The 25,063-nt window shown below is 51.0% G+C and overlaps 1 protein-coding gene across 48 annotated transcripts in view; it reads right to left on the bottom strand.

Annotated features, from left to right (window-relative positions):
- Positions 1-25,063, bottom strand: part of CUX2 (cut like homeobox 2) — a 296,127-nt gene that overhangs the window by 28,197 nt on the left and 242,867 nt on the right. For 31 of the 48 annotated variants that reach the window (XM_084996003.1, XM_084996011.1, XM_084996022.1 and 28 more), the window contains 11 exons: positions 19,084-19,218; positions 15,240-15,363; positions 14,088-14,164; positions 13,156-13,222; positions 11,859-11,907; positions 6,476-6,580; positions 3,290-3,481; positions 3,139-3,197; positions 2,656-2,704; positions 2,463-2,583; positions 698-1,372 (listed from right to left, as the gene is read on the bottom strand). In XM_084996003.1, coding sequence (XP_084852129.1) covers positions 698-1,372; positions 2,463-2,583; positions 2,656-2,704; positions 3,139-3,197; positions 3,290-3,481; positions 6,476-6,580; positions 11,859-11,907; positions 13,156-13,222; positions 14,088-14,164; positions 15,240-15,363; positions 19,084-19,218 — 1,653 coding nt within the window. The remainder of the gene's footprint in view (positions 1-697; positions 1,373-2,462; positions 2,584-2,655; positions 2,705-3,138; positions 3,198-3,289; positions 3,482-6,475; positions 6,581-11,858; positions 11,908-13,155; positions 13,223-14,087; positions 14,165-15,239; positions 15,364-19,083; positions 19,219-25,063) is intronic. The other 17 variants (XM_084996016.1, XM_084995987.1, XM_084995999.1 and 14 more) reach the window with 1 other exon arrangement.

Here is a 25,063-nt window from a genome sequence, read left to right as displayed (position 1 = left end):
CTGTGAGGGTGTGTGGCAGGACCACCATTTAGCTAGTCTGTGTGACAAACTATGGACCTACGAGTGAATCTAGTTTGAAATAATAATAACCAAAAAACACCCAATGACAGCAGCCACCATTGAAGCCAACAATTCTCAAGGAGTTACTACAGGCTTTGTACTCATTTAACCCCCTAGGAGGCTGACAGATGGGGACACTGAAGCAGAGGGCAGCTAAAGTGAGCTGCCTGAGTTTGCTCACTGTAGGAATGAGAGCTGGAACTCAAATTCAGGTGGTTAGAAGGTCAAAGTCGGGCCCTTCTCTTGGAGTACCCTAAAAGCCAAGTCTGGCAAGGCTGCGGTCACCCAGGCCATCTTCCGGATGGGTGAACTGATGCTCGGAGATGTTTGGGAGTACCTGGCAGGACACTCCCTGGGGTCCAGGCTTTCCCACCACGGTCAGCCAGAATTGTACCATAGGGGCCAGGTGCAAGGGGAGGGGTAGCCCCAAGAAAGGTGGATGGAGGATGTTAATTCCTTATCTTACAGAGACGGAAACTGAGGCACAGAGAGACAAGGGCACTTGCCCCGGTCCCACAGCCGGGTGGTGGCAGACTCAGGCTCTGAACCCAGAGCTGTGCTCTCAGCCCCCAGCCAGCTCCCATGGAGACCAGGTCAGAGCCCCTGCGCCCTGGATGGGCCCTTGTCTGGCACTCACCTCGCTGCCGCACCTGGATGGTCCTCAGAGCCAGCACATTCTGTTCATCCGACAGAAACTGCTTCATCTTGATGAAGGGCTCCTTGCCCTTCACCGTGAGCTTGCGCCAGGGCTTAGGCCGGGCCAGGATCTCGCTGACCGAGCCCTGGGACAGCCCCAGCACGTAGTGGCCGAACACGCGCTGCCCGATGTTGTGTTTGAGCAGCTGCTCCTTCACCTGGAATGCGATCTCTGCCGTGTCCAGCTGTTCCTCCTCCGCTCCGGCCCCTGCTGTGGCCGTGCCGCCCCCACCGCCCTCTGCTGGCTCAGGGCCCCCAGGCGGCTCGGGGCCAGGGGCTGGGGTGGCAGGGGCTACAGGAGGCTTGGCGCCATAGAAGGCTGGGGGGAACACCAGCAGGCCGCCTGCCTCCCCCTTGAAGGCAGCCGGGGGCATCATGTGCTTGGACAGCAGCGTGTCCCCTGCTAGTCTATCCCCTGAAACCAGGCTGGGGAAGGGGGACAGTGAGAAAGTCCGAGGGCCGTCAGGGCCCAGGCTGGGGCCCAGCAAAGGCTGCCCTGGGCTGGGGGACAGGGGGTCTTCAGGCCCTGGCGCTGGCGGGAGCTGTGGAGGGGACGGGTAGGACTGCTCCGTGCCCAGAGAGTCCTTGATGGAATCGTCCTCCGAAGGGTCCTCCTCTAGAACGCCGAGACAGACCGACAGACCAACAGACCGACAGAGAGAGGAAGAGGAGAGAAAAAGACAGAGAGGCAGACAGTGATGGGGAGAGAGAGAGACAGAGAAAGGGAGAGACATAATGAGAGAGACACAGAGAGACAGAGATGGAAATAGAAGGAGGGAGGATGTCAGAGAGAGGCAGAGACAGAGCGAAAGGAAGTGACAGGGGGGACAAGACAGAAAGAGGGAGGCAGAGAGACAAAGACACATACAGAGAGACAGATATTCAGAGGGAGAGGAAGGCGCTGGCCAAGGCAGGAGGGCAGGGGGAGGGGCTACAGGTGTCCAGCGGTCTGAAGTCTGACGCTGGCTGTTTCCACCACATATGCACTCCCACCCCCACTCTAATCCCCATTCTTCAAGGCTTGGGTCAAACGCCAGTGCTGGGGATCCCCCCTCCCACCATCAAGGACAGTAACTGAGCACTTGTTATGTGGATTGATCCCCATCCCAGGGCAGGACAGCTCACTTCCCGGGGACCCTGGTCCAAGCCTTTGTATTTTCCATGCCGCTAAGTTACTCCACCTGTGCGGCACCTGCCAGGCACCACTACTGCCCCATCTCACAGATGAGGAAATGGAGGCAGCACAGAAAGTCTTGGCCAGGGCCACGTGGCTAAAAGGTCGTGAAGCCACTGAGAGGGAGCAGGGGCGACTCTGGGAGACTCTACAGGTCATTCCCAGCGGTCTGCTGTGGGTGTGGGTGTGGGTGTGGGTATGAAGGCCCTCCTGTCCCCTGGGACACCTTACTGCCTCTCATGAAGGTTCCGGCACAAGGGAGACTCCAGGGGACCTCAGGAGAGCCTGAGTGGGCTGTGTGTCCCTGAGAGTGTGCATGGATGTGGACAGGCACCCCGTGGGACAGCTGCCAGCTGGCTTAGCCAATGATGATGCCAGGCGCATAGCAGGCGCTCAATCAAGGTGCCTGCCTATTATCCATAACGCTCCTACCCGTGTGGAAGGCAGCGGTCCGAGGGCAGGAAGGAGGCCAGGGACCCACGAGCAGCTCCCACCCAGCCCCTCAGCCCCGAGAGCATCCCTCCTCCCCTACCAGGGCTGGTCAAAAGACCAGGCTTTTCCAGAAGGAATTTCTGTGCAGGGAAGAAGGCCTCCTTTGCCATGAGCAGTGAGTCTTCAGGCTTGGCCATGCCCTGCGGAGACAAGAAGCAGGGCTGAGAGGGCGTGGCTGATGCAAGGCTCTCAGGGGCAGCCTGCCTGGTGGGGATAATGGCAGGGACACTCACCTGGGGGAGGCTGCAGGTGCTGGAGGCCAGCTTCATGGCTTTCAGGATGCTGCCGGAGAAAGTGGAGAGAGTGTGAAGCCAGCCAGTTCCCCAGGCTGCGGGAGAGGCCTTGTGAGAGGCACGATCCCCTGCTCATCCTCCTTGATGAAGAGCTACCGCCCCACCCCCTGGACCCCACATCACGTGGGACTCATCACAACGACAGGCCCACGGTCACCTGGAGGGCCGCCTCGTTAGCCAACTCCCATCTTGGTCAGCTTAAGCTAATTTGATTGAGGCTAATCACAACACCAGCAAGGCCACGTTCTTGATGACAAAGGACTGGGCGTGACACCCAAGGTGTCAGTGGAGAGACAAGGGTACCACAAAGTGGGGTCTGTGAGAGGGAGGAAGATGAGGAATTGGGCCCCTTGCTCTCTTCGCCAGGAGCCCCCAGCTAGGGAAAAGGGCTTGGGGGTCTGTGGAGCCCCACCCATACGGTACCTAAGCTCTGTTTTAATTTCTTCATAGTCAGACTGCGCCTGGAGCTTCTCTTCCAGCTTCTAGAAGAACAAAGACGGTGAGGCTGGTCCACGTCCTGCTGGGGACGCCCTGCCCATGTCCCGTCTGCCCACCTCCTCCCCCGAAGACCTACTTCAATGGCCTCAGACTTGGCTGTGAGCTGCCGCTCCAGGTCTGCAATCTGGTTGGCGGAGGCCTCCTCCAGCTCCTGCAGAGAGTTCTGGAGGTGCTGCACATCCTTCAGCAGCCGCAGGATCTCCCGATCCTTGGAGGCCAGGGCAGCCTCAAGCCGAGGGCCCGAGCACAGCGCGAAGTTCACCTTATCCTGGGGACAAAGAGGGGCTTGGAGGGGCCGAGAGGTGCGAGGTAGGGGATGCAGGGGTGCTGTGCTCCCTGGAGTGACTCAGTCCTCTGACAGGCCCTGGCTTTTCCCTGCCCACCTCTGAGCCTTTGCCCAGCTGGTCCCACCTGCCTGGATGGCTTCCCTTCTCTTCTGGAAATGAAATCAGGAGGGAGGAGTGAACAGAGAAAGCTGTTTGGAAGAAAAGTATGTCGAAGCCATATTGAAATTCAGGAACAAGTTAGTTTCTGGAAAACTGCTTGGCAGCATCTACTAAAGGCGAATATTCGGTGCTTCTCTAAATCCTGGTGCTTTCAATCGCTGGAATATTTGCAGAAGAAATGCAGGCACCGTGGTGCACCAAGACCCAGGACACGAACTACATAGCAGCCCTCTCTCTAACAGCCCCAGACCGGAAACGCCCCAAATGTCTACCAACCAGCAAATGGATGGACAGAGTGTGAATACTCACACAACGGAATACTAGACAGCACTGAAAACAAATAACCTACAACTACTTGTACCACAGCATGGACGACTCTCCCAGATACAACAGAGACAGACACCAGCGTGTATGTGTGATTCTATTAAGATCAGATATCATGACAGGCAAAACCCCTCTGTTCTGTCAGAAGTTAGGACAGTGGCTGCCCTGGGGGGGTGGCACCTGGATCGGGGTATGAGGGAGGCTTCCTGGGTGCCGGAATGTTTTACTTGCTGATCTGCATGCTGGTTACGGGGTCTGTTTACTGCGAAAAAGTCCACGTCCTGTACACTTAGACTCACATTTTCCCTTGTGGATGTTATGCTTCAATAAAACATTTGTTAAAAAGGAACAAAAAAGGGAAGCAGTCAGTTGGATGAGGAAGTGGTGGTGATGGGGTGTTTTGGTCGAGAGAACAGCACCGAGGTCTGAGTTTCTAAATTGGGCCCAGGTCTCACCCGAGGGGGATGTCCCCGTCCCAGGCAGCAAGAGACCCGCAGGATTAGATCTGAGAGCTCAAAGCCATAAGCTGCGTTAGGGTGGTTCCTTCCTCTTCCTAATTTGCTACCGGCCCCAAGCCCCACAGCTTCTCCAGGTTTTGGGAAATGGCTTCTTAGTCCGGGATGAAGATAAAGAGGATTCTGTTTGAGGAGACCTGAAGTCAGGCTTGAGCCTGCCCTTGGGCTCAGTTACAAATGAATCTAAGCAGCAGTACAAAGGAAAAAACAAAAATACAAAAAAAAAAAACGACCACTACCAACTCAGGCTATCCTTCCATTGAGATAAATGCCAATTAAAACAGGAAGCGGATGCCATTAACACATTAAATTAATTAGCATCGAGCGCCACTGTTGTGCTCAGAAAAGCTCACTCCCCAAACCAGCAAAGTTCCCCATGGCTGATTAGCACAGGCATTTGCTGGGTTCCACAGGGGTTAATTAAGAACCATTGGCCAATGCTCTCTGAGGCGTCCTCGTGAGCTCTCTTGCTCTCAGTCTCTCTTGTGTTCACTCTCTGTGTTGTGCAGACATCGGGCACTTTGATACATACACACGGCCTCAGGGGACACAGGCAGAGGTGGACACACCTATGGACACAACACACACTGATGCATGTACCTGCAGGGATACTCCTGTTGACAAGCACACACACAGAAATGCACGGGCATCAAGAAGATACACTCATATGGATCTGTCACCATCACATAAAGAAACATGTACGTGTTTAAAGGGGCCACCTGCTCACATAGGCAAAAACATCCTGGATATAACAGTGGCATCTTGTACCTCCTGAGCACAGACTACAAAGCAAGCACCATGTAATCCTCTCAAGAACCCTATAAAGCAGGTGTTACTTGTACAGATGAGGAAACCAAGGCACAGTTAGATTAAGGATAATTATTTGCCCAAAGGTCACAGACACACACATATACAGTAACACATGTTCAGAGAGACTCATTCTGAAATTTAAACAGAAAGATAGATACAGGCACACAGGTCTGTGTATTGAGGTGTCAGGTGAATTGAAAACTATGCCGGACACTTCAGGTTCATGGATGGAGATGGCAAATCACTCTGGAGCAGACCTGTTATTATTAAGCAATCAGGTATTTCATCCCTTGACATGCAGAGACCTGGAAGTAAGGGGGACCAATTTACAAAAGGAAGCCAAGGCTTTCTGGGAGAAGAAGAACAGAGACTCATTATATGACAGAACGGTAGGTTGGTGTGGCTTTGATTAAAGTTCCTGGGCAGGAAATGTCCCTAGGACCCCAAAGGGGCAGCAACCAGGGGGAATGAGAAAGATGCACTGACTAACTTAATATAGGAACCTCAGGGTTAATGACTAAAGAGTGGTTCTTTGTAGCATGTGGCTGGCTGGGAAGCCTCATTAGAATCACCCTGGCATATTTTAGGAACCCATGGCTGATATGAGTATCAATTTGAGATCTTGGTATGCAGCCCCACTGCGCTCTGGTAGGGACTGAGAACCAGTGGGGGCATCCCCACAGCAGTGCCCCCAGAGCCACCAAGCAATGCCAGACGAGTGGTCAACAGCAACACCTGTTGGCAGCCACCAAAACTGCATTGCTGCTCTATCCACCAGACTCGCCCTCCTACTCACTCTTGCTGGGCATCTGGCAATAAGAATGATCCTCTTGGGCCTGACTAAATTCCTGACATTCTTGGACAATTAGGGGTAAGGGGACTTCCTGTTAATTAAGGTATGTGGAAGCTTGAACGTGAAAAGCTAAAAGAGCTGTGGCTGTTGTTGACCCTCAGCTGGTAAAGCAAGTTATAGGAATTATGTTTATCTATACACTGACCCTGGTTATTAAGATGCTATGCCCACTGTATGCACACAGAGACCCATACCCACTCATGTGCACAATTTCATAGATGCACATGGTCCATCCACAAAACATCACCTACATATTCAAACCCACAGACATAGCCTTTCCTAACCTTTCCCTCCGGCTCCCCCACCATCCTTACCCCACTGGGTCCCTGAGGGGAGCAGCAGGCCAGGCGGATGGAGCTGTTGACAGAAGCAAGCTGTTCCCGAAGACTTTCCACCTCCCGCTGGGCGGCCTCGGCTCGCTGAAACAGGGTGAATGTGGTTAAGCGGGGAGCGGGGCCACACCAGATCCCACTCTGTCTTCCACTGCTTTCCTGTGCCGTCTCAGGAGTGGTGGCTTGGGGAGGCAGGTCTCTGAGGGCCTAGGGTCCTACTTTCTGGGTCCTGAACCCTAGAGTTGGCTCTGGTTTCTCCTGGTGTGCTGGGCAGGAAGGCAGATGCTGTCTTGATGGGACTGGAAGGTTTTCACATGTTCCCAGGCCATTTCTGTCTGCCAAGTAAACTTTAGCCTGGCTGGGAACAAGAGGCCCGAGTTTGTCCCCAGCTCCTGCGCCACCTGGTGGGGAATGAGTCCTCGATGGTGCCTCTGCAGAGGTGGCTTCAAAGCCTATAAGTTGTTGCAGGCTCCTAGGCAAGTTACTTCCCCTCCCTGGGTCTCAGTTTTCCTTTTTTGAAATGGGGCAATGAAATACATCTAAAGTCAGAATGCAAGAGTTCCCACTATGGCTCAGTGGGTTAAGAACCTAACACAGTGTCTGGGAGGATGCAGGTTAGATCTGTGGCCTTGCTCAGTGGGTTAAAGATCTGGCGTTGCCACAAGCTGTGGTGTAGGTTCTAGATGCAGCTTGGATCTGGTGTTGCCATGGCTGTTTGGTGTAGGTCTTGGCTGCAGTTCCAATTCGACCCCTAGCCCAAGAACTTCCAATGGCCCCAGGTTTGGCCATGAAAAAAAAAAATCAGAATGCCACAGTTTACTGAATCTCTCTCTCTCTCTTGTCTTTCTAGGGCCACACCTGTGGCGTATGGAGGTTATATTGACCAGGCTAGGGGTCAAATTGGAGCTGTAACTGCCGGCCTACACCATAGCCATGGCAACGCCAGATCCTTAACGCACTGAGCGAGACCAGGGATCAAACCTGTGTCCTCATGGATACTAGACAGATTCATTTCTACTGATCCATGACAGGAACTCCCCCTGAATTGAATCTTAACTCTTCAAAAGTTTCTAAGAAAAGAGCCCAGAAGGAAGCATCCAAATGTTAACAATGTAGACTGTGGCTTTGGAGAGAAATTCATACTTTGTTTCTTCCTGGTTGTGTGATCTTAAGTAAGAAACTTCATATTCCTGGACTCAGTTTACCTATCTGTAAAGTGGGGATTATAAAAGCAAGTATCTCAGAGGGTTGTTCTGTGAGTAAATGATGTGGTAAAATACAACTCATTAAGAATCTCACCTTGACGCCTAACATGGAAATCTGCCAATAATTGGTTAACTTTATTAACAACGATAGGTGATACGGGATTTTGAATTATTAGTTGGAAAACTAAAGGAGCTAAGGCTCTATTTTGACCTCTAGCTAGTGATACAGGTCATAGTGATTAAGTTTAACTTACACATTGTTCTTGGCAATCAAGATGTTGTACCTGCTACAGGCCAACAGACCCACTCACATCCATGTGCACATTTCGTTGATTTATTTTTTTAACTGATTTGTTTATTTATTGGTATCCTGCCTTGTTCCAGAAATGGTTCAAGTCAAGTCAGATTTGTTTTGGTAAGGGCTTTGGGTGTGTGGGGTTGTAGAGGAAAAAAAATTTTTTTTGAGAAAATATTTTTGTTTCCACACAGTGTTTTTTGAGCAAGTTTGACTGAGACTTGGGATCTGGGCTAAAAGACAAGCCTTGGAAGTTTATATATAGGACTGATTAGCTAGTGAGGGCTCCAGAGAGGTTCACTCCCCAGGAGGGGTGTGTTAACATTTCAAGGGGGGATACCAGGGAGACATCCCCTGGGTTGTCAAGCTGGGTTTAAAGCTGCTGGTCTTGTCTCCCCCTGGACAGAAGCATTTACATTCCAAAGCTAAAAACCCAGGATCCTCGCCCTTCTGTCTGTATGACACCTGGGAGTAGATTTCTCTCCCTTTCTCAGAAGGCCCCTCTCCTATACAACCACCCAGGTTCATATTTGGGGGGCTCCTTGACTACAGTACAAACTCCAGTGCACGTAGGATGCCATCTGGTTCTCATCTCGTCACCCCAGAAGAACTGGGCAAACTGGTGTGGTTTTTACTATGCAAGTACTACTAATGATCTGCTCTGCTCCAGAATCCTCTTGCTCACATTTACAATATAGATATTAAAGACTACTAGGATGACATTTTCTTTTTCCTCAGATACTCTATATAATGAACAGGTTTTAGTTTTATACTCAGAAAAAAAAATAAATGTTATTAAAAATGTTTCCTGGAATTCCCATCGTGGCGCAGCAGAAACAAATCCGACTAGGAGCCATGAGGTTTTGGGTTGGATCCCTGGCCTCACTCAGTGGGTTAAAGATCCAGTGTTGCCGTGAGCTATGGTGTAGGGCACAGACGTGGCTTGGATCCTGTGTGGCTGTGGCTGTGGTGTAGGCCGGCAGCTGTAGCACTGATTAGACCCCCTAGCCTGGGAACTTCCATATGCCGTGGTTGTGGCCCTAAAGAGATAAAAGACAAAAAAAAAAAAAAAAAAAAAAAAAAAGAAAAGAAAAAAATGAAAAATGCTTCCTATTTAAACTACTCTTGGGAGTTCCTGTCGTGGCTCAGTGGTTGGCAAATCTGACTAGGAACCATGGGGTTGTGGGTTCAATCCCTGGCCTTGCTCAGTGGGTTAAGGATCTGGCGTTGCCGTGAACTGTGGTGTAGGTTGCAGACGTGGCTCGGATCCTGCATTGCTGTGGCTGTGGCGTAGGCCGGTGGCTACGGCTCCAATTTGCCCCCTGGCCTGGGAACCTCCATATGCTGCAGGAGCAGCCCAAGAAATGATAAAAAAAAAAAAAAAAAAAAAAGATAAACTATTGTATAAGATCTCTTTTCTTTTCTTTCTTTTTTGGCTGCCCCTGTGGCATGTGGGAAGCTCCCAGTCCAGGGCTTAAATCCAAGCCATAGCTGCGATCTACACCACAGCTGTGGCAATGCCAGATCCTTAACCCACTGCACTGGGCAGAGGATCAAGTCTGCACTTCCACAGTGACCTGAGCCGCTGTGGTTGGATTCTTAACTCACTGTGCCACACTGGGAACTCCTAAGATCTCTCTTCTCAAGCCTGGTTATGGTCAGAGAGCCAAGTCTGAGGACACATGGTACTGGAGAGGCTACTGGGAAATAGGCCTTCTCATGCCTTGCTGGGGGGTATGGCACAACCCCATTCAAGGCAGTGTGGCCACAAATTATAACTGCAGAGCCCTTTTCCCCAACAGTTCTACTTCTAGGAATTTGTCCTATATCGTGGCTTGGTTATGTGGGAAATGATACCTGTATAAGGTGACCCACAACAGTATCAAGGATGATGGTGAAATATTGGAAATATCATAAATGCTCATTGATAGAATGCGAGTTAGACCAGAGGTTGGCAAAACGCAGCCCACTGCCTGTTTACGTAAATAAAATTCTACTGGGCACAGCCATGTGCCCCACTTGTTTCCATGCTGGCTATGCTTTCACTCTGCCATGGCAAAGCTGAGTTGTTGTGACTGTGACCTGCAAGGTCAAAAATATTTACTCTCTGACCTTTGACAGGAAGTTTGCCTTCCTCTGGGTTAGATGATGTGTCCATGCAGTGCAATACTACACAGCAGTTAATAGAAAAGGAACGGCTTTATCTATGGATATGGAATCAGCTCTAAGATATATATATATATATATATATATATATATATATATATATATACACACACACACAGAAAAAGTAAGCTTTGAGAGGATATATATAGTACCTACAATTTTAGTTTTAAAGAGGGGTAAAAGTAGATATTCACGGGCTTGTGAATGGATCTCTGGGAGGAGACCCCAGACAATGTAACAGAGGTTGCCAGGGGTAGAGCAACTGGGGGCCATGATCAGGGGAGGGAGATGGAGTTTCTGGGCTTATGTACCTGAGGATTTTTTTTTTTTTTTTTTTTTTTTTTAGGGCCGCACCCATGGCACATGGAAGTTCCCAGGCAAGGGAGCGAATGGGAGCTGCAGCTGTCCACCTACACCACAGCCAACATCAATGCAGGATCTGGGCCATGTCTGCGACCTACACCACAGCTCAGGGCAACACCAGATCCTTAACCCACTGAGCAAGGCCAGGGGTTGAACCCTCATCCTCATGGATACTAGTTGGGTTCATTATTGCTGAGCCATGATGGGAACTCCCCATTTTGAGTTTTGAACTAAGTAAATGGATTACCTATTTAAAAAACTAACCTCCAAAACGTTATTCTTTTCCACGGTTTCTCTGCAGGTGGAAGTGCCCTGCCCTGTGCCTGCACAGCTATGCCTCTAGGTCTTTGCCTCTGGTGTCCTCCACCTGGAATGCAATTCCTCAAGAGAACAGCACTTGGACTTCAGAACCTGGCTGCAAAGTGTCATCTCAGGAGGCCTCCCTTAATGAGCCCTGGGAAATGACCACATGCCCTGTCACACTGCTGACCCCTCCTGGCCATGCCCCTGGCATGGGAGAGGTGTGGTAGGCCCAAGGGATCACAGACTGAACCCTCATGGCCATGTCTCACCTCCTTTCAAAATCCTGCCCAACTCTGTCTCCCAGATGGCAACACATCTAAAGCCTGAGGAAGGTAGGATGCGAGAACTCCATTTATAAACGTGAAAACTGAGACCTGGAGAGGCTGAAGGACTTGCAAAGACCTGGGCTGGGACTAGGATGTGAGGGCCCCAGGGGAGGCTGGAGTCCTCCCAGTGCTTGACTGGCACCTAAGTGGGGAGGCTGTCGGAGACCTGAGGTGGGGACAGAAGGAGAGAAGCAGCCCCTGCCCAGTTCTGTGGAACACGGCTCCTCCCTCAAGCTGGTTCTGAGAGCCCCACATCCCAGCTCAGCCTGGGGACGGGCCTGGGACCCCTGGTCACTGCTCTACCTTCCTCCCATGGGGAAGGACACTGGTTAAGCTCCGAAAGGCTGCCTCCCGGCCTTTACCAGGGCCGTCCCCGCTCTTGGAATCCCATCCTTCCACAGTCTCTGTTTACTCGTCAGGTCTCAGCACCACGGCTCTTCCTCTGGGATGTCTTCCCTGTCCCCTGTGTCTGGGTCAGGTGCCAACCTCCCTAGTCGTTGCTGCCTGCATCACCCTGGTTCCCAGGGTCCTGTCTGTGCCCCGCCTCCCTCCTCTGGGAACGCAGGGACTGGGTACCAGCCATCTCCCTGCCCCAGCGCTCGCCATGGCATGCAGTCCAATTCATATGGACTGAGCTCAGCTTCCTCCTCTCGGCCCGAGACCCCCTCACCCCGGGCAGAATGAGCCCCCAGCACACAACTCCTCACCTGATTTGCTTTCTCCAGGTTGGTCATGATCAGGCCGACTTCATCTGCCCTGAGACAGAAAGACGAGGCCCTGAGGAAGGGATTCTGGCAGCCACCAGGGCCCCCGCCCTTCCTGATACTGCCCTGCCCCTGCCAACTCAACAGTGGAGGCCTGCGGAGGCTGCCTGCCATCCTTACTACTGGTCAGAACCCAGGCTGCGAGAATGAAAATGGGGCCTCAGCACCGCACCCCTTCCAGGCAGCCCTGCCGCCATCTCCCCCGGGGGTTCACACTCTGAAGCTGCCACAGAGCTTTTGCCTCTGCTGTGCCTTCTGCCTGCACGCCTTCCTCAAGAGAACAGGGCCTGAGCTTTAAGACCTCCTCGGAGGCCTTCTGCAATTACCCTCATTTATTTCGCTGCCTCCCCATCCCCTGGGTTGCCAACACTTAGGGGATCGGGATGGGCCTCATCCCCTCTGTTGCCCCTCTGACTACCGTGGGGTGGGGGCCACAGGAGGCCTGTGAGGAGCACTTGGTGACTAAACGCCACTCAGGTTGTTTGGGTGGAAGGCCTTCTCTGTACGAGCTGTCCCGCTGCCCAGAGCACCTTCACCAGCATTCTTCATGTGGTCTTCTCCTTCTCATCTTTGAGGTCTCATTCTGAAGGTCATCTCCCCAGGGAAGCCTCCCTGACTACCCTGCATAATAGGACCCACCCACCCTCTCTGTTATTCTCTCTTGCTGCTCCCAGTTTTTCCCTATCAAGTGCCCACAACAGGGCCAGACTTTCAGTAAGTGCTCAATAGTGTCTTTGAATGAAAAAATTTATTCCTGTTTATCAGTTGGTGTCTGTCTCCTATCTTTGACCAAGGACAGGTCCATGGCCTGATGTTTCCTCCAGGGACCCAGCATAGCCCTGGACAAACAGTAGGTGCTAGAAAAGTGTTTGTGGATTAAGTGATATCATACAGCCTGAAGAAATGTTGAGTCCGGGCTAATTTAAGTGAATGACACTTGGCCCTGAGGACTGGGCTGTGAAGTTGCGGAGTGGGGATCGCCCCTGGAGGCCAGGGCGAGGCAGAGGCCCTGAACAGCAGCGTCTGCTTAGCCGGCAAACCAGGACGGCCTTTAGAGTCTGTGCTGCACGGACAGCATCACAAATGACTGGCAACAGTTGTGTGCCTCTGTGGGTGTGGGGCAGAGAGTGCTTACTGAAGTGGGTGCCTCGGGCAGAATCGCAGAGAGAAAAGTCGAGGGAGGAGGCAGATTTGGGAGGGTCAGAGGGAGGAGGTACACCTCAGCAGGGCATTCACTTACTTGGATGCCGCCTCTTCATCGTACTTCCGCCGCAGCTCCAGCAGCTCTGTCTGTGTGGCCTTTAACGCTGGGAAAAGTTAAAGTGAGGCCCTCCACTCTCAGGGAGGTAGAACCCGCTCCCTGTCCATGGGGCCCAGAAAGCGGAATGAGGCTTGGGGTAGTGAAGATTTTTCTTTCGGTTAGAACTGGCGAGGGCTGGTGAGTTTCCTGTGCCTCGAAGGGATTAAAGCTGGTGGAGGATTGTGGAGGGGCCGAGGTGGGGAGGGCAGACAACATGATCCCCTCTGAGTCTATGAGGCTTAGGGGACCCAAGGAAGCAGAACCTGGGGCATGAGCCCCCTAAGGCCCTTAGGTCACTTTGGGACCTGGGTGGGGCCATCCATCCATGAGCCCACTGAGGTTCTACCCAGGAAGTGAGGGGGACAGGGAGGAGCAAGGAAGTCAGAAGGTCATGTGTACAATGATAAAGGAGGGATTTCTCATAAAATACCAGGTTTCTGATTTTTCTACAAAAATGGAAGGGACTGGCCACCCGGGGCAGTGCCTGGCTGGCGCTCAGCAGTGGCCACCTCTTTCAATGAGGCCTGGGTTCTCCAGTTTGACCCAGACCTGCCCTTCCTCACTGTAGTACCTAACCCAGCCAGACTGGCTGCTTGCCTGGCCACTCGAGACACTGAAGTTGCCACCCCTGATTTAATTTGATCTCAAACCCTCTCCCCGCCGTCGTAGGACCTCTGAGGACTGGAGCTCTGATCCCTGCTGGGGAATGTAGGTCTTTCCTTTGCTTTCCCAAACTCCTTTCCTGGCCTCTTGATTCCAGAACACCGGACCCCGTGACCACAGTGTTACAGCCCTTTCCCACTCCCCCTGGGCCTCCTGGTCTGATGGGGCCGGGCTGTTGCATGAGGGCAGGCACATGGGTCAATACATACCTGAATGTAGGACCTTGATCTTCTCCTCGGCTTCCCCCAGTCTGGCTGCCAAAGTGATTTGTACTTCTTGAAGGCCCCTGTGAAAAGACCTGGTGTGTGGACTGGCCCGTCCTGCCTCCCTACTCCCTGTAATATGCACCTCTGGTCCTCTTTTTTTTGGCTGTGCAGAAGTTCCCAGGACAGGGATAGAACTCACGCCACAGGAGTGACCTAAGCCACAGCAATGATAAATGCTGGATCCTTAATCTGTTGCATCACAAGGGAACTCCTTCACCACTGTTTGTTTTTTTGTTTTGTTTTTTTTTTTAGGGCTGCACCCATGGCATATGGAGGTTCCCAGGCTGGGGGTCGAATTGGAGCTGCAGCTGTTGGTCTATGCCACAGCCACTGCAATGTGGGACCTGAGCCATGTCTGCAACCCACACCACAGCTCACAGCAATGAGGCCAGGGATCGAACCTACATCTTCATGGTTACCAGGTGGGTTCGTTACTGCTGAGCCACAATGGAACCCATTGAGTGAGGCCAGGGATCAAACCTGCATCCTTATGGTTATTAGCCAGGTTTGTCAGCGCTGAGCCATAATGGGAACTTCTGTACCTCTGTCTTTTTAATCCGTCCTTAAACATGACACTTAGGCACTTGGCTGCTCTGCTGTTCTGCTGACTGTGTAGCCTCCATTATAGGGGGTTGATGTTAAGTAAAGGAAAACATTTGCAATAACACAGGTGGGCCTCATCTAATCAGTTGATGATCTTAAAAAAACGAAATTGAGGAAGAAGAAATTCTGCCTCAAGATGGCAGCACTGACTCCCACCCAACAGTTTCCAGCCTGCTGGCTGGCTCTACCAATTCGGACTTGCCTGCCTCAGTTGTGTGAGCCAAGTCCTTGAAATATACCTCTTAATTAAAAAAAAAAAAATCCTACTAGTTGTGCTTCTCTGGAGAGCCTTGACGAGTATATCACCATTAGCCTCCTTTTCCAGATGGGGAAATTGAGGCTCAGAAAGGTGATGTGACCTGCCGAGTGTGTGGCTTGAACCAAGGCCTGCATCTCCATCTCGAACCTGTATCTAGAGTCCCCAAGACTTCCCAGGTCCCACGTCTCAGACAGGTGGAGCAGCAGGAACCCTCCCGTCCTCCTCACACTCACTTTTGTTTCTCTGCCTCATTTCTCTGCAGCAAAGTTTCTGTCAGGAGGGCTTTGCTGGGAATGCCTGGGAGGTGGCTCCCCTCAGTCAGGGTGGGCCCGGCTGGTGACGTCCCCTCTCTCTGCTCTGGAGGGAGAAAAAGAGAGAAAATCACCCATTGCAGAGAGTGGTGTGACAGCCAGAGTCGTGTTCTGCAAACCAGACTGACTGACAGTGCTGGGAGAAGAATGAACTTCCCAAACTCAGCGCTGGAGAAGGTGCAGCTGTCATGACCCGGTGTCACCGCCATCAGCTGGGCTGCAGCCTTGGTGCATGTGCACAAGGAAGTCAAACTCCTACCGTGCTGGCCCTGGACAGCACACCTAGAGGCTTCCTTTGCCCTCTCAGACCTGTTCCTGCCTCCTTGGCCCTCTTTACTGTATAAAAAAAAAGCATGGTAAGATATACATGACAAAACCATTTTAACCACTTTAAAGTGCACAATTTCCTGACATTTAGTAGAGTTACAATGCTGTGCAACCATTACCAGTAATTCCAGAACACTGTCGTCACCCCAAAAGGAATCCTGCTACCATTAAGCAGTCACTCCCCATTCCCTTCTTCAGTGCCTGGCAATCACTGTTGTGCTTTCTGTCTCTATGGATTTGGGTTATTTTGGATATTTCAGGATCACTGGAATCATAACATATGGCCTTTTGTGACTTGGTTTTTTCACTTAGCGTAATGTTTTCGGGGTTCATCCAGGTTGGAGCATGGGTCAGTATTTCATTCCTTTTTAATGGCCGAATAATATTCCATTTTTTTGGATATACCATATTTTCCTCCATTCACCTACTGGTGGACATTTGGATTATTTCCACCATTTGGCTACTGTGAACAGTGCTGCTATAAATATTTGTTTCCAGGATTTGTTTGAGCACCTGTTTTCAATTTTTTGGGATATATCCCTAGGAGTTGAATGACTGGGCACAGTATAACTCCAGATTTAACCTACTGAAGAATTGCCACACTGTTTTCCCTTCCCCACAGTTGATGGCACACACTCAGATCCTCAGACATCACCCCTCATCTGCAGGTGCCCTGGTGCAGAACCCACGTCAGGTCCATCTTTGTAGGTCCTGTGGTGGCTCATCTGGGGATCAGTGTGTGCATTTTGCACAGAATTCATCATGAAGAGAGAAGTGATCAGGGACCAGCCATGGAGGGTGAGTGGCTCAAAAGTTCCAAAATTCGGATCCCCAACCTTGGGCCCGAGTGACGCAGTTAAATTCTGTCCTGGTTATTAAGTTTCTACTGTGAGCCTGGCACAGGAGGGTGAGTGCAGAGATGGGTGGTTTGCAGAGTGAGCCCCTAGAGGGGCTGGCAAAGTGGTTATCTCACAGCACACACACACACACACACACATGTGCGTACACATGTATGGGGAATGTTACAGGTGCTGAGGCCACAGCAGTGGACAAATAGGTAAGGTTTGATCATCATGATTCAGAACAGAAAGTGTCCTTAAGGAAAGACACATCCCAAGGCCAAGGTCAAAAGCCTATGATCTGAAACTCATCAGCTCAGCTTTCGGTGCTGCCTTTTCTTTTTACTTTTCTAATAAAGATCACATCTCACCCCCCTCCCCCTAAAAAAAAGGAAAAAGAAGAAGAAGCCTATGGTCTGATTCCCTGCCTGGCCACCTGCTGCTTCTGTGACTCAGTTTCCCCATCTGTAAAATGGGGCCAACAATACCTCAGATGGTTGATGCCAGGAGACAGTGGGATACTGTGTTAAAGGCACAATGCATAGGGCAAATGCTCTCACGAGGCAGTTTCCATAACTACTGTTATTCTTACAGAGGGACAGTCAAACCTGAGAGTGACCTCAGAGGAAGGAGTGACAGTTTTGCTGGAGAACCTCAGAGGTTTCATAGAGGTGTGTACACAGGAACAGGGGCTGAAGAACTGCCAAGTCCTGGCTTGTCAGGGTTGGTTGGAAGGGTATTCCTGGTGTAGGAACAGAATTGGCAAAGTGCTGTTCCCCAGAAGACCCTGCCCAGGACCAGGCTTACTGTGGGTGCTCATACTCACTAGGCAATTAGGGTGGGCAAAGAGGGAGGAGGTTGTGAAACGGGGGAGTTGTTTCCTGAGAAGTGATTATGTGTCATGGTTTCATGTGACAGGCCTCAGCCCATTTTGTTTTCAGTACAGGCCAAATCTGGCCCATTACCTGTTTTGTCAATAAAATTTTACAGGAATGAAGTCATGCCCACTCATTTACATACTCTCTATGGCTGCTTTCAACCAGTGTTAAGTAGTTGTGACAGAAACTGTACGGCATGCGACATCTGAGATATTTATTTTCTGGTCCTTTTCAGAAACAGCTTGCTGACCTCTGAGGTAAATCCTACTCACTCGCTCCTTAGACAGGATCTCTTCATCTGACTCTCCCCCAATTCTCTCCTTAATTTTTACCCAAAGCCCTTCTCATCAGTTGACATATCATATATGTCACTAATTTATTTGTTGACAGTCTCTCCCTCTAGAAGGTCAGCATGACAAGGGCAGAGATTTTTGTCTTTTTTTTTTTTTTTTTGTCCTTTTTAGGGCCGTACCAGTGGCATATAGAAGTTCCCAGGCTAGGGGTCAAATCAGAGTTGTAGCTGCCAGCCTACACCACAGCCACAGCAACGCAGGACCTGAGCCACACCACAACTCACGGGAACACCAGATCCTTAACCCACTGAGTGAGGCCAGGGATGGAACCTGCATCCTTGAGGACACTGTGTCGGGTTCTTAACCTGCTAAGCCACAACGGGAACTCTGATTTTTGTGTTTTGTTCCTAGCTGTGTCCCCATTGTCTGCAACAGTGCCTGGCATGCAGGTCAATCAACACCCAAGACTTGGATGGTTACCAGTGGCTTTCACTTGCTCCCTGCTCCTCCCTATGGTGACCTCACCTTCCAATGCTAAGCACCATGCTGAATTTCATCCATCATTCTCTTGCTTTTTTTTTGTCTTTTTGCTTTTTCTAGGGCCGCTTCCCACAGCATATGGAGGTTCCCAGGCTAGGGATCTAATCGGAGCTGTAGCTGCCGGCCTATGGCAGAGCCACAGCAACGCGGGATCTGAGCTGCCTCTGTGACCTACACCACAGCTCACGGCAACGCAAGATCCTTAACCCACTGAGCAAGGGCAGGGATCGAACCCGCAACCTCATGGTTCCTAGTCAGATTCGTTAACCACTGCGCCACAACGGGAACTCCACATTCTCTTGCTTTTAAATGTTTTAATCACAACATACATACTTGTAAACACTGTATTTCTTAGCTCTGCTAGTTTCTTTCTTAACTTGTCTCATTTGGGGCTCAGGCAGTGCTGAGTTCACTACCTCAGGTTTCCCTCTTCTCCTGAGCACAGAGCCAGACTACATTTCCTAGTCTCCTTTGGGGTAGCGTGTGGCCACAGGCTTTGGCCAATGGGATGTAGCTGAAATGATGTGTGCCACCTCCAGGCCTGGACCCCACAGACCTCAGTATAATTCTTTCTCTGCCTGTTGGCTAATGGTCAACATTCACTATGACTCTGGATGTTGAGTGTTGACGATGGCAGGACCACCACAGCCTGAGTCCCTGAATGACTGCATGGAGCATTCCATGTAACTTCCCCTCCTTTCAAATTTATTAAGCCTCTGAGATTTGGGGTTGGTCTGTTTCAGCAAAAGTGTACCTTAACCCATCCCACATCTAAAAGGATAAAGTTGTTACCTGCCCCCTTTCCCCCTCAAGGGTGGCCGATTCTGACTGCCAAGTATCCATAGCCCATTTGTTTATTATGGGCATCCTGTGAAAGACTTATCAGTACCTTTGGGGCTGAGGAGCTCGGGATGTCTCTTCCACGAAGTGTGGAGGTCTCGTCGCAGCTGCCCACTGGGGTCGAAGCTGGGGGGCTGCAGTCTTTCGTCTGGGCTGCGTGCCACTTCAAACACAGGCACGGGGTCTGCACAGAGAGAGGAGGACAGGGGTGGTTGGAACCTGGGGACCTGAGGCTGCAGGGCCAGGGAGCTAAGGTGGGAGGAACCATCCACAGGAGACATCTGGCATTGCTCTCGTGGCTTAGAGGAGCGACGTGGACGTTCTGTTTTATAAGGGAGATCTCCAGGCAATTGCTCTGGAGATCATGTGCTGTTTCCATGGGTGTGGACGTCCTGCCCAGCTGAAAATAACAATAAGTATAACTGTCACAATAACTTCATTTTCCTGACTCAAGGTGCCATTTGTGGTGCCATGAGACTGTGTCTTGCCACCTCCAACCACAAGGAGCGTCACTTAGCAAGGACCCCAGCAGGTGCACTCTGAAATCCGTCAGTGTAAGCGCAGCCTTCCCATGGGACCTCCCAGACAAGGCCTGAAGGCAGCGGGGATGGAGGCAGACCTGCTCCTTGGGGACACAGGACTGCTCTTAGGGCTGAGGACTGGCCCACGGCCTTACCCAGTGCTTCCTTAGGCTGTAATATAGTCGGTATGCTTCCACCCAGTTCCCCACCTCTCCTAGCTCCCTCCCTATGTTCTTTTACCGGAGGTTCCCTAAGAGCATCCTTGTACATACAACCCTTGGGGTGCTTCGCAGTAGTTCTGGCCCAACACACCATTATTTGTGGTCGATTAACTAATGGCTTTTCTGGGGGCAAGACACACACATGGATATAAGATGTTTCTGAATTTCCCAACAGATCCCAAATTGAGGACTGCAGGTCCTTTCACCTGGAAATCTGTTCCCCCTTCCCACCCTGTCACCTAGCGAGCACCTCCTCTTTCTTGAGATCTAGAATCCAACACCTCTTCTTCCAAGAGCACCCCGCCCCCACCCTGCCCTGCCCACCAATTCCCCACCTGGGGTAGGAGGCTGGTGCAGCATCTTTCATCTTTTTTGGTTACAAAACCAGTCCTCATGAATGGGTTCCCATGATGCAAGCCAGCATCCCTGGAGGCTTGGATTCAATTTGTTTTCACAGATGAGGAAACTGAGGCTTAGAGAAGCCAGGTGACTTGTTGAGGAGTGGGGGAGAGACTCAAGTTTGGGTCTCTTTCTCATGCTGCGAAGACTTCCTGTCCCAGTGGTGTGGATATTTCAATCCCAGTAGCCTCAGGTGAATGTTCTTGGGACCCCAGGAAAGCCAGGACCTCTTTGCTCCAGACCAAGGGGCCTGGTTTGGTCCACCAGTTCTTTCTGATGCCCCAGAGCCCTCTCCCCCCTGGGCCCTCCCACCGGCATCTGCTTGGCCATTGCTCTCTACTAGTGTGGACACTGGAGTCAGACATCCCTGGTCCAGGTCTAATCCATATTTGCTTCTCAGGATTGCTGTGTGACCTAGGCAAATGGATCTACTTCTCTGTATCTCACCATGAAAGTACCAAGCTCATGGGGCTGTGATGAAGGTTCATGTAAAGTGCTCAACTTGGTGCCTGCACTTGGTCAGCTCAGAACAAATGGAAGTCCTTGCTATTATCCCCTGCCTTTCTGAGCTCTAGGCACACTGGCCTTCTGCTCTCAGTCCCTCAAATGCACCTTACCACCTCAGAGCCTTTGTATAGGCAGGAACCTCTTGAGTTGAAGCGGCATTCAACTCAAATGCCACTTCTTCCAGGAAGCCTTCCTTCAATATGAGCTCTCCCAGCTGCCTGTACCTTTCCCTCACAGCACTCACTGTACTTCCAATTTTCATGGATTCGCAAATGCACCTAATTAACACCCAATGGACTGCAAACTCCACCAGGCAGGGCTGGGACGGCATCTGTTTTTATTTCCCCACTGGACCCCTTGTGGGTGAATGAAGCCTGACCCACAGTCCAACTTAATGAACATCTGCCAATGGGAGAAATGGGGCAGTGCCTATACTTGGGGGCCTTCAGGTCTGGCTGGAACAAGGCCACCTGTGCATTTTATCCCTCTCCTCCTGCCTGTTTGTTTAAGTGGCAGGAGGCTCGGACAATGGGCGTTTGTGTCGAGGTAAGCAGGTGCATGGTAACGCCGCTGCCGTCTTTCCTCTGTCAGCACTCCCCCCACGCCCCGTCATTAGGCAGGGCCTGCTCAGCGGGATATGCCATTATGTCTCCCCGGGCTGATGTAATTATACATTGACATAATTAACCCAGCAAGCGCATTAGGCAGGCCAGCTAAAAATTCATCTATAATTATTTGTTGTGTGCATGCTAATGAGTCCATCTGCACTGCCTTTGTACAACACGGACAAATTAATTTACAAGTCTGGATTTTTTAATAAGTTCAAGGAAACGCTTCCTATTGTGTCCTGGTTTTTGAGAAAGGAAGAAAAAGGCGACAAGCGCTTGCCGGGGTCAGGGAGGTTAGATAAACACGGGCGGGTGCAGCTCTGAGCGGGCACGGAGGACTTGCTCTGGTTCCAGGGAGGTGGAAAAGATCCAGCTCGTGGCTCGGGGGCCGGCTGGCCGGGAGCCTGTTTGAGCCAAAAGATGACACTCGGGTGAAAAAGGATGGCTCGTTCCACGGGATCAGGAATTGATGTTTGCTCTGCTCGGAGGCCCTGTGGTCGCTCCTTGCTGCCTTGTGCCCTCTGTCCGGGGGAAGCTGACCTCAGGTGGCCCCCTGGAGAGGCCTGGAGGAGCGGGGTAGGGTGGCTACTCAATACGGGTTCAGCCATTCCAAGATTCTGTCTCTTTGCCTTCAGTTGCTGGTACAGGGTAGAACACAGAGGTTAAGCACTCAGAACCTGAAGTCCAGGGCTGATCCAAATCCCTTGGGCCCTTGAGCCTCAGTCTCCCCACTTAAAAAGTGGGAAAATACAGTAGTTTCTACTTTTCAGAAATTATTATTGGGAGGACTAAAAAAGATGACTGAGAGAGGTGGTGTGATTTAAGGATTGCTGGTGTCAGCTCCAACTCCAAATTGGCCATGTGACCTTTGGCCAGTTAGTTAACCTTTCTAAACCTTCCTTTTCTCATCTGTAAAATGGAGCTGCAAGGATTGGAAGAGAGAATGTGTAGAGAGATCTGCACAGTGTTGACTGTTGTTATTATCCTGAGAAGGGGCAGCACACTCCAGGGCATGGCCTCTTATATTCTCATCAGTGCCTGTAAGACTCAGAAGCCAACAATCCTGCTATGAACTCCACCCAGGAACTCAAAGGCTCCAGCTTAGAAAGTCACACTGAGGAGTGACAATTCGTCAATTGTCCAACACCCCCACCCACAGTTGGAGAAAAGTGGGGTCCCGTGACTTCCTTCAAGTCTGCCAGTGAGTTGGTGGTAGGGCTGAGATGGGCTCTTGGGCCTCTTCTCCCCACACTGAGTTTCCTTCTGGACCCCCAATTTGAGAAAGAAGGGGGGGTGTGTTCAGATGACTCAGCCAAAGTTAGGCTGTGGCTGAATCCTAACAACCAGAGCACTTTACTTTTTTGGGGGGGTTGGGGGTGCACCCACAGCATATGGAGGTTCCCAGGCTAAGGGTTGAATCAGAGCTGTAGCTGCCAGCCTACGCCACAGCCACAATAATGTGGGATGTGACCTACACCACAGCTCACAGCAACACCGTCTCCTTAACGCATTGAGTGGGGCCAGGGATTGAACCCACGACCTTATGGTTACTAGTTGGATTTGTTTCTGCTGAGCCACAACAGGAACTCCCAGAGCAGTTTAAATGGATTAAAATTCATTCAGTCTCCACCATAACACTGTTAGGTAGGTTTGTGTGTTCCCATTTTAGAGATGGGGAAACTGAGGCACAGGGGTGTGTGTGAAAGAAATCACTTCCCCAAAGTGAGGCCCAATAAGGTTGCTGCTGCTATTTCCATTCTCCAGACATGGTAATGAAGACCCAGAGAGGAAATGCCATATGCCCCAGGTCACCCAGCTCAGAAGTGGCAGAAGTAAGATTTGAATCTGGTGAGCCTGATGACTCTTTGCAGTGGGCCAAGCTTCCTTGAGGCAGGTCTTGGGGGATTATTAGGCCAGAAGCATGAAAGGCTCTGTTCTTGGCCTCACCACTGGCTTGCTGTGTGACCTTGGACAAAGCATCACACTTCTCTGGGCTTCATGCTTAAATTTCTGTTGCAAGTATATCCCTGGCATACACTCAATCGACATTGGATGTCACAAGATAGGGGTGGGGTCCTGCCAAAGTGAGTGATTTTGGCCCTGAGCCTATTCCTTGGAGCTGGGATGCTCCGGGAAGGTGATTATTAAACACCTTCACAGCTGAACTTGACACTTGAGGTTTGAATGTTGTGAATCCTCCAAATTCCCCAAGTTGCTTTCAGATAAAGGGGGAAGGAGAGGGAAGCTGAGGGTCAAATCCTGGCTGTAACACCTTCAGGGAAAGTCACTTAAGTCTCCTGAGCCTCAGTCTCCCCATCAGTAAAACAGAGCTAACAGCAGAACCACAGAGAGCTGTGCAGGGTTCCATGAACACACTGAGTCCGTGACAGTGCCTGGAGACTGGGAGACTCTCAGGGAGCGTTGCCCTTATTCCTATGACATGTGGCAGCCACGGGACAGGCTACCCAGCTCTCCCTTCAAGACAGGACGTCCTGCGAGGAGTTGGTGACAGTCTCCAGGTGCTGCACCTTCAGATCAATTGCAGTGTTTGTTTGGAGGTCATGCTTGCCCAGACCTGCTCCCAGCCAATGACAGCATGACAGGGGTGATAGGGTCGGGCCACTCCTGCTGATGCTGGAAAAGGCAGCCTAGTATTAAGGAGTGAAATGTGGGAGTTCCCGTCGTGGCTCAGTGGTTAACGAATCCGACTAGGAACCATGATGTTGTGGGTTCGATCCCTGCCCTTGCTCAGTGGGTTAAAGATCCAGCGTTGCTGTGAGCTGTGGTGTAGGCTGCAGATAAGGCTCAGATCCCGCATTGCTGTAACTCTGGCGTAAGCTGGTGGCTACAGCTCCAATTCGACCCCTAGCCTGGGAACCTCCATATGCTGCGGGAGCAGCCTTAGAAAAGGCAAAAAGACAAAAAAAAAAAAAAAAAAAAAAAAAAGGGAGTGAAATGTGTCCCTCCAAATCCATATGTCAAAGTCCTAACCCCTGATGTGACTGTATTATTTGGAGACAGGGCTTTAGGGAGGTAATTAAGGTTAAATGAGGACATAAGAGTGGGGCCCGATTTGATAGGGCTGGTGTCCTTAGAAAAAGAGGAAGAGACTCCTGAGGTTTCTTTCTCTGCCCATGAAGAAAGGAAAGACCATGCAGGGTCACAGCAAGAAGGCCGCCATCTGCAAGCAAGGAAAAGAGCTCTCACCAGAGCTTCTGGTACCTTGATCTTGGACTTCTAGCCTCTAGAACTGAGAAATAAAATTCTGTTATGCCACTCAGTATTTTGTTATACTGCGGACTAGTATATCCTGCTTCACAGGGAAAGGCCTACGAAGACAGAGGCAGAGAATGAAATGATGTGTCTACAAGCCAAGGAGTGGCAAGGCCGGCCAGCCGCCGCCGGAAGCTGGGAGAGAGGACTGGAACCAGTTCTCCCCGTGCGCCTCCAGAAGGAGCCAACCCTGCCAACACCTTGATTTTGTGCTTCTGGCCTCCAGAACTGAGAGAATAAATTTCCACCGTTTTAAACCATCTAGTTTAGGGGAATCTGGTATGGCAGCCCCAGGAAACTAACACTCTGTGTGCTTTGGAGGCTCGAAGTTCAGAATCAAGGTGTTGGCAGAGCCGTGCTCTCTGGAGCTATTCCATGCTTCCTCCTGGTGCTGCTGGCAATCCTTGGCATTTCTTGGCTTGTAGTGGCAATACTTGATCTTTGCCTCTGTCATCATATGGCTCTCCTTTCTGTGTGTCTCTCTCCTCTTACAACAACAC

This window comes from Sus scrofa, chromosome 14 (genome assembly GCF_054392235.1).
Source record: "Sus scrofa isolate SSC_HxYL_T2T_F1_AM1 chromosome 14, Sscrofa_HxYL_maternal_Yorkshire_Landrace_v2.0, whole genome shotgun sequence".
NCBI classification, from domain to species: Eukaryota; Metazoa; Chordata; class Mammalia; order Artiodactyla; family Suidae; genus Sus; species Sus scrofa.
Note: the sequence above shows the minus strand (reverse complement) of the source record. Positions and strands in the feature narration are given on the sequence as shown.